The sequence below is a fragment of the Cryptomeria japonica genome, chromosome 10 (assembly GCF_030272615.1).
Source record: "Cryptomeria japonica chromosome 10, Sugi_1.0, whole genome shotgun sequence".
In the NCBI taxonomy this organism is placed as follows: Eukaryota; Viridiplantae; Streptophyta; class Pinopsida; order Cupressales; family Cupressaceae; genus Cryptomeria; species Cryptomeria japonica.
This window is the reverse complement of record NC_081414.1, coordinates 766,358,855-766,368,092: the sequence shown is the minus strand read 5'-3', so window position 1 is coordinate 766,368,092 and position 9,238 is coordinate 766,358,855. Positions and strand designations below refer to the sequence as shown.

The 9,238-nt window shown below is 32.1% G+C and overlaps 1 protein-coding gene across 1 annotated transcript in view; it reads left to right on the top strand.

Moving 5' to 3' along the window:
• The first annotated feature begins 3,063 nt into the window (after window positions 1-3,063).
• LOC131026983 (serine/threonine-protein kinase VIK) overlaps window positions 3,064-9,238 on the top strand; it is a 94,545-nt gene continuing 88,370 nt past the window's right edge. The window contains exons 1-2 of the mRNA XM_057956982.2: window positions 3,064-3,624; window positions 8,934-9,008. Coding sequence (XP_057812965.2) covers window positions 3,334-3,624; window positions 8,934-9,008 — 366 coding nt within the window. The 5' untranslated portion in view covers window positions 3,064-3,333. The remainder of the gene's footprint in view (window positions 3,625-8,933; window positions 9,009-9,238) is intronic.

Below are 9,238 nucleotides of genomic sequence, written 5' to 3'. Positions count from 1 at the left end.
TCCAAAGATCAATTCATCGACCCGCAATCACCAGAACATAACCAACAACATATCCATATGCTACACATCCACATAAGCAATTAACTGTTAACAACATACTCTCTAATGCAAATAACTCAAATCTGGATCTCCGTACGCTATGGTGAGACCCACAACATATCAAACACGATTTCACAAATCATATCTAGACCTAAGGATAGGTCTAACAACCAACAAAGATCAATGCCACAACACCCGAAGAACACAAAGATGTTTCTAGACCACAAAACCATCATATCCATAATACCAAAACTATATCCAATGAAGATATCAACAACACTCGACACTAACAATAGATTCTAGACCCAAGCACTTCCGAAACAACCACTCGAACAACTGCAACATCAACAACACAACAAGATAATTCCGCACCACAAACATTCCAGACCAATCCAGAATAACAAGTTTGACATCAATGACAACCACAACAACACATCAATGCATGCTTCCAACAATAATAATGATCCATATGCTAAATCGAACATTGGATGAGGAGTTAGTATTCATTGATCATAGATATCAAATTAATATAGGTATGACTTCTATGTTGCTCAATGTGCTAGACACAACAAAATCAAAGGATATTGCTTTGATAATTATCATTCATTTGATCTCTAGCTAGTGGTGCTTACAACTAGAGCTAATCTCGAATGATGCAATTCTTGGTTTGGGTTTTCCATCGAATGTTGTGGTCATGCAAGTTAGCAATGGAGTAATCATGGGTATGCATGGATTCCATTTATTATCCTATTATTATAAAATAGACTATACAATTAGGGCAAGCCTTGACATCAACTTCCTAAAATGTGCTATGAGTTTTTTTTCCTACAACAATGATTAATGTTATTCAATTTTTTGTTAAAGGAAGATGAGGTTGGAGCTAAGCACACAAGAAATGATGAATTTTTAAGGTGCTTTGCACACGTCGAACTTTTTTGTCTCTGTCGTCTAGGTTATGATTTAGTGATAATTTTGTAAAATTGATCTAATATATAACAATAAGTATTAAACATAGCCAATACAAGACCTGGAATTTATCTTTTTATCATCCTGTTTAACACATGTTTTTTTAACAATCACACCCTCCTAATCTAAAATAACATGCATGTAACTTTTTAAATATATTTTAACACTAAAAATAATTTGTTAGATTTTATTTCATTAAATTTAAATTAAATTATTATTTTAAATATTTTTATAATATCAACTATTAATATTAATAATTAAATTTACATCATTATTATTTTGAGATTTTCATAATTTAGAAACGATCATATTATTGATTTTAGTTTTTCTAGACCTACATGTTCTAAAATTTCAATCATTAATCTACAAGAAATTAAGATGGTTATCATATGTTGATGGAAAAACTATTATATCGAAATCCATTTTTAAAGGAGAAAAGTACAAAATATATCACCATTTTAAGAAATGGTTTGGAAGTTGCTCATATCGTCTTGTCTTATTATAGAATGATTGTCATCTTATCCTTTACATCACTAAATTCAATTATAAAATAATAAAAAAGTCTTAAATTAAAATAAAAATATCCTAAGCTACTTATTTATATTTGACAAGTTATTTTAAATGTGCGTAGATTGGTCAAATTTCTATTATTAACAATTGAGTTAATTAATTGAAAAAAAGTAAAATTCGTACTCAATTGAAAAAAATAAAATTCGTTTGTTACAAAAGCTTTAGTTAATTTACTTTTTATTAAATGTAATTTATTTTTAAAAATAGTTGTGGCTAGAAGGAATTATTTTATTTTAATTTGATATTTGTTTCATTGGTAATTCTACTAATTTAGTTTAAAATGAATTCACTTTGTATAGTATTATTAAAATTAAATTTGATTTTAGGTATTTTATGTAAAATGATTAATTTTTTTAATCAAAATTTAAATTAGTATTTAAGAAATTTTAAGAAAATAAATTGTCAAGTATAAACTTATTTGATGAATTAGATTTTTCAAATGATAACTATAAAATCGAATCTCTTAACAATTCTTTTTGGTAAAATTTTATGTACTCATCTCATAAATATAAGAGCATAAAAGTGAAAAAGTCACATTTTGTTATTTTTTCCTTTTACCTTATACTTATTTTAACATCTTTAATACATCATTATAACGTTTAATTTGTTTAGTTTTACATGTAAGTTGACCTTGAACCTACACTCACCTCTTTATTCCACTATCTTTAATGATTGATAGAGAATGTTTAAAAACACTATTGAGGAGTTTGTCACACACTATTGAGGAGTTTGTCACGTAAGAGGATTCTCCTCTGATCAAACTCCTAGGTGAGTTGATTCAATGGTAATGAACAAAAATCAAAGATAAGAAGTAGACATGAATTATGCCTAGAATGATGATACAATTATGATGTTCAATGAATCTCTTATTTTAACATCTTTAATACATCATTATAACGTTTAATTTGTTTAGTTTTACATGTAAGCTGATCTTGAACCTACACTCACCTCTTTATTCCACTATCTTAATGATTGATAGAGAATGTTTAAAAACAGTATTGAGGAGTTTGTTAGGTAAGAGGATTCCCCTGTGATCACACTCTTAGGTGAGTTGATTCAATGGTAATGAACAAAAATCAAAGATAAGAAGTAGACATGTATTATGCCTAGAATGATGATACAATTATGATGTTCAATGAATCTCTTGTGAATGCCTTTGAATCTAGATCTTCCATAAAAATAATAAATTAGAAAGGTAAATATAATCTCAATTGAAAATTTTAAATTTAAAAGTTTAAGATTCTATATGCATAAAAATGACCTATATCTATTCTATATCCACAACATAGGTTGGTATGATAAACAATAAAAATTATAAAACAGATCTAAACTTTTAAAATATATATTAATAAAATAAATCAAAATCATATCATTTACAAACTCTTTCATAAAATTTTGCCTAACTTACATATTAAGCAACAGAGAGAAAATCTTATAAAAAACATCCTCATCAAAATGGCCTGAAAAGGCTGCGTATATGCCATGTGCCATAAAATAAGTGATGAGGATCTATACGCGTACCAGGCACGCACTTCATGGAAAATGATGAGTACATTGTTGTCTTCTCATTTGTTTACACTGAAATAATATTGGCACAAATATCACGTCACAACTTTACGCACCCATAAAAAAGCTGCTCAGATATCGGGAAAACATAACGCAAACCAATTTGTTTCGAGGTAATAAAAAACAAGAACAGATAATTTTTTTGTAAATATCAAAGCAGAAAATAAGCCGTTGTGTGTAGAGAAGAGATCAATGGGCAGCAAGGTAGAGAAATGCAGCGATAGCAGCGGTTCAAACAGCTCGGAGAGAGAGGAGGAGCGCACACGCGTGACGCAGACGTCGCTGGTGCTTTGGCACGCGCGCCACAATGATGTAATTTCTCTGAAGAAGCTGCTTGATCAGAACCCTGGCCTTGTTAGCGCTCAGGATTATGATGGCAGGTCTCCTCTGCATGTGGCCGCCCTCTATGGCTGCCGTGACGCTGTTCAATGTCTCCTCGCCCATGGCGCCAATGTTAATGCCCTCGATCGCTGGGAGAATTCCGTAATTTCTTTCTCCTTTTCATAAGTCATGACTCTTAATTAGGTATCTAGAAACAATTTTCTTGATTACAACAATCTTTAATTGTTCTGTAACGCGAGTCTTTGATGATAAGGTTGTTTAATTGGGCATGTTATATAAAGAAATATACCGGTATTGTGTGTTAAATTATGATTTCCACAAACAAATTCACTCTGTAAGCCAACTCTGAGTCAAATATATTTTAGGAAATATTTTTGCTCTGGGAGAATTTGGTATTATGCCTTTAGTCCGTTGGCAACTTATGATGTTTGCTTTATTTCTTTAATTGGGTCTGTAACATGAATCTTTGATGATAATGCCATTTAGATAGGCATATGACACGGGTAAAATAGATCAGCCTTGTGTGTTAGATTATGATTTTAAAGGAATTTACTCTGTGAGCCAATTCTGGATCCAATGTATTTTGGAAATGTTGTTGCCCTGGGAGAATTTGGTATGCCATTCGTTCATTGACAACTTAGGATGTTTAATTAGGTTCTTAACACCAATGTCTTTTATTATAACAGCCTGCAATTGGGTCAATAACATGAATCTTTGATGATAATGTCGTTTAATTGGGTATGTGATATAGAGAAATAGAACGGTTTTGTGTATTAGATTATGATTTCACGAAATTCACTCTGTAAGCCAGTTCTGGACCTAACGTGTTTTCGGAATTTTTGTTACCCTGGGAGAATCTGGTATGCTCTTCAGCCACTGTTTACTTATGATTAATTAGCTATATGACACCGACATTCCTAATTGTGTCTGTAAAATGAATCTTTGATGGCAATGTTGTTTGGTTAGGTGTGATTATAAAGAAATAATCAGTTTTATGTGTTAGGTCATGATTTCCAGAAATTCATTCTGTAACAACTGTGAGTCGAATCTATTTTTGAGAATGTTATTGCCCTGGGAGAATTTGGTGTGCATTTCGTCCATTGATTATGTTTAATTAGGCACATATTGTTGATCTTGAATATAACAATGTTCATTTGGGTATAAAATATTGAGAAATTTAATGATTGTGTCTGTTAGATTATGTTTTTGATGAAATTCACTTTACCAGAAAGTTCTGGATCCAATATCTTTTGGCAGTCCTAGTGCTGAAGAATTCCTGCTATCCTTCATATCTACAAAAACCTTGAATAGTAATGATGTTTTATTAGGTATATAATATAGATGAATAGATCAACATCATGTAAGATTGTGCACTTGATAACATGAAGCTAGTGGCTCATCTACTAGCTGTGTCAAGCACTCATATCCACTGCATGGTATTTTCTATGGTAATAATTTGGTTGCATGTAATGGATGCGGTTTATATTTGGACGACATTCCTAAGATTTGTAAACAAATTTCATGTTTAAATGTACCCATAAACATAAAGTGTACCTTATGCAGCTTGTGATGTACACAAAGGTTATGGGCCGCCTTATTGTTGCTGGGGTTTAACTCTGAGTAATTCACATGTCAAAGAAACCATCAGGTATTGACTTATGAATATAATGCATATGTTTTACTTTTGAAATAGAAAATTCACCAATCATTTCAGACTCGAGAAAAAATTCTACTACAATCTGCTGCTAAATTGAAGTCAATAAGCTTGGATTTCAACTCAATGCTATTACACACCTTTTACGACCTGAAGTTTAGGCAACCTAGTTCTCCTATCATCCATTGTAACTGATTTCCTGAAAGCTTTTATGTCATCACATGGTCCTGTCTTCCAGGTTTCAACACAAGGAGATTCACGCAGACCAATTGACAAATAAGTAATGACTCATTTAGAATTTTGGTGTACAATCTGTCAAATCTTAATTCTCAGTTTCTGCTTTTTGATTTTGTAATAACAATAATCAATCTAATTTATCAAATCGTCCCAAATAATAATTTCTACCCAATCACATATAGATCTTCTCTCATGAAACAATAGATTCACCAATCAATTCAGACTTATAAAAAAGTTTCTAGTCTGATCTGCTGCCAAATTGAAGTCAATTGGCTTGGTTTCAACTCAATGTTATTAGCCACTTTGTACTACCAGAAGTTTAGGTCACCTAAGTGATCATATCTTCCATTGTAACTGATTCCCTAAAAGGTTTTATGTCTGTTTGTGTATGCTTCTGGATTTGATTGTGTGAGTTTTTTTCATCAATGTTTTGGATCACACTCTGTAGTCCATCTGAGGTTTTATGTCATCACATGGTCCTGCCCTCTAGGTTTCAGACACGAGGAGGTTCATAGGCTGATTGAGAAATTACTCATTTGGAATTTTTTGTACAATCTGTGAATCTTAATTCTCAGTCTCTTTTTTTTTTGATTTTTGTTATAACAATAATCAATCTAAAGCCTTAAATTATTCCAAATAATAGCCTTTACCTTATCACTTACATAGATATTCTCTCATGAAACAATAAATTTTAATTCCAGATAAAAGTTAAAATGACTAATACTTCTTTGTCCATGTTACCACCACAATTCTTGGCAACAATAGATTAAGTGGATACCATTGCTTTGAGCAAGAATTGTAATAGCTTACCAATGGTATATCTTAAGCCCATTTTTAGGGAGAGATTCCTTGCGAATCCAGCAAGACAATATTTACCTCGAAGTCTACATCTTCCTGAAAAACATCGGGTAAAAAATAAATTAGTAAAAGAAACAGAAGTATGGAATGCCAAATATGCCATCAGAAACTAAATTTAGAGACCTTTCTAGCCATAGCAATATCTTTGTAATTGATTGAACTAGGGCATGATAAAGATGACCAGAAAGGTTATCCAAAAACAGATTATCCTGCCAAAAGTGAAGAAGTCAGATGAATTTGGTGGTATCCATGAAATTCATATATATTTAAATCAAACTCATCTATTTACCATGCATTCAGTTTGTGATATTCTCTGTTCTCTAGGGTGACTTCTGACGGCTGCATGACATCTTTAAATTTTCTGATGCATGTGAAAGTTCTAGTTTTGTGGAGAGCAATACGGCAAACTAATTATGGTTACACAATATCCACAATTTAGCTGTATTTATGTATGCCAGATTACTCCCAAGTGCAACCAAAGCTAAACATTTGTCTAAATATTTGCAAAATCTACTTCCACGGTAGTGAATCTCCTTCCTGAGTTATGTTCTTAGATTAGCACTGATTAAATGTACATCTCAGCTGTATAACTGTTAAAAAATTGCAATTTGTCGCTGCCATGATTGCGGAATAAGATTGTTTATAAATCTATAGATAGAGATAAATAAGATGGTGTGTAGGTTGAAACTTGTAACTTTAGATTTTTGAATGTATTTTTTTATTTTTGTACTTATAGTGTATAAAATTTAAGATTTTGTAAATGTTATCACACAAGAGTTCTAGAAGTTGTTTGGTGTCTACTGGAGATTCATTCTATTCCTATCTTTCTTGGTCTTTTGAGAATCGAGAGTATGTGATGGATCGAGACTGACCATAAAATATTTTACCTTCCTATTCTGTGGAAATGGAGACCGAAAAATACTTTATTTTGAGGTGTCCTACTACTTTTTAACTTTTATTGGGATTCAAGAGGATTACCTGGTATGTTTTTAGGCTTTCCTGACCAAAGACGCTTGCCTCTTTACCTCTGGGAGGAACTCACTTTCAGATGCCAAGATTTATAGGGGACCCTGAGAATTAACAGATTAATTACCTCTTTTTAACCAATTGTAGTAGGCGGAGATATTAAATGTCCTTCCAATGTTACAATTCTAGGAGCAGGAGGTTGTACAATGCCAACTTCATATGTGAATTCATGGTAAGTCTACCTAAGACTGTATCCAACAGGTTGCATATGACATCACAATATTTTCTACTTGGCTATCAGCATGCAAGGGAAATATGTGAGAGAACTCAACTGCAATAGTACATGCATAAGAGGAAGATTACTCTGATTCCTTGATTCTAAATCCAAACAAGAGCCACGAGTTAGCTCAACTGATCTCCAGCTTATCCAACAGGCCATGTGTTACCTGAACTAACTTTTAATCCATCCAGCAGTCCATGAGTTAAGTCAAGTGAGATTTCTAGTTCTTTTCTCCATGAGTCATCTCAACTAAGGATCTTAAAGTACAATTATGATCGTCAAATTCATTAGAATCATTTAGCTACAGCTATCGTTACTCATCATTAAGTACATTTCAATACATAGAGCAGGTCAACTGTTAAACTAGTCAAGATTGTCAACTGACCTGTTCAGCAACAGAATTTCATTCAGTGCAGCAGTATTTGGTCAATACAACAGTTTTCTTTAGTGAATACTGTTATTCTGGTTAGTGCAGTTATAAATGAGGGCAGATAGAGGTCAATTGTTTAGGTAAAGGTCAACTGTGTTAAGTTCAAGGATATAGTCGACCCTAGAAATCCATTCCGTCCTTGGAGGTTTTAGTGGTCAAAAGAGATAGAAATTGTCTTAATTAATTCTATTAGTTAGGGTTTGTGCTTTTATTGATTTGAATTTAATGAAAATTAAGAGGTTTCATGTGGCATCAGTTTGCAATCAATGCTAGTATTGAAATCAAATTGTGTGTTTGAGGTCATTAGCCTCCCCTATGTTTCTTTTGTAATCTTGGTGTCTCTTATATCAGGCGTTTCGTACATTTTGATTTAATGGGCAATTACTTGTCACTTTCTGAAGTAGAAGGTTACTTTGAGCTGTGAAAGCTTATTAAATCTTTCAAATGTTTTGTATGAAAGTAAATAGGTTTTTTTCTTTAAGCATATTGGACTTGGACTTCATACATTCTTATTAAAGTATTACTCAGTTACATATACTAACACAAGGAGCTTCTAACTTATGAAATTCTTATTCCTATTTTTATTTCTTTCGAATTTCTAACATGTTACCTGTTATAAAATGTAGTTCAAAACCTACAATAAACTACTTTCAAATTTATTCTAAAGAAACTCATGAAAGTATTTATTAGAAATTCAGAACTCTGAGCTTAACAGTACCTTTTATGATTTATGATTTTATCAAATTTCGATACAGAAAAACAAAGCACTAACTCAAAAACAAATTGACAGACATAATCACAAGAAAGGGCAAGTTGAGTCATAAATATTTGAAAGTAATTCTTTGCTGTGTAACCTTGGAGAAGCAACTTGTGACTACCTTTAAACTAAATTTATGCTTTATGTGTTTGCATTTGATATTTCACTTGAGATTTTTGGTTATCGAGCTGATCTGTCTTTGAACTTATTAGTTGGTAATTTACTAATTTTTAATCATTTGAACTGAATGTTCTTGTTATTTGAACAGCCACTTGCAGATGCCGAGGGCAATAATCATACTGATACGGTTGAACTTTTGAAATTGCATGGAGGCAAGTCATTGGTAAGCTTCCAGTCTAATTTGAAGTCTGTTAGAATGCGACCAAAGTTTATATCCTTATTTGTTGTATCCAATTCCCACCGTGTGCTTGTTTATAAAAAAATATTTTTTAAAATCTGTAGATGACTAGATTTCATCAATTCTTGCATTAGAAGATGCAACTGCTTAGGTGTAAAGCCTAACAAACTAAATAAAGTTGTTTAGACAAGCCAGTAAATGTTGCTGCAAATTGG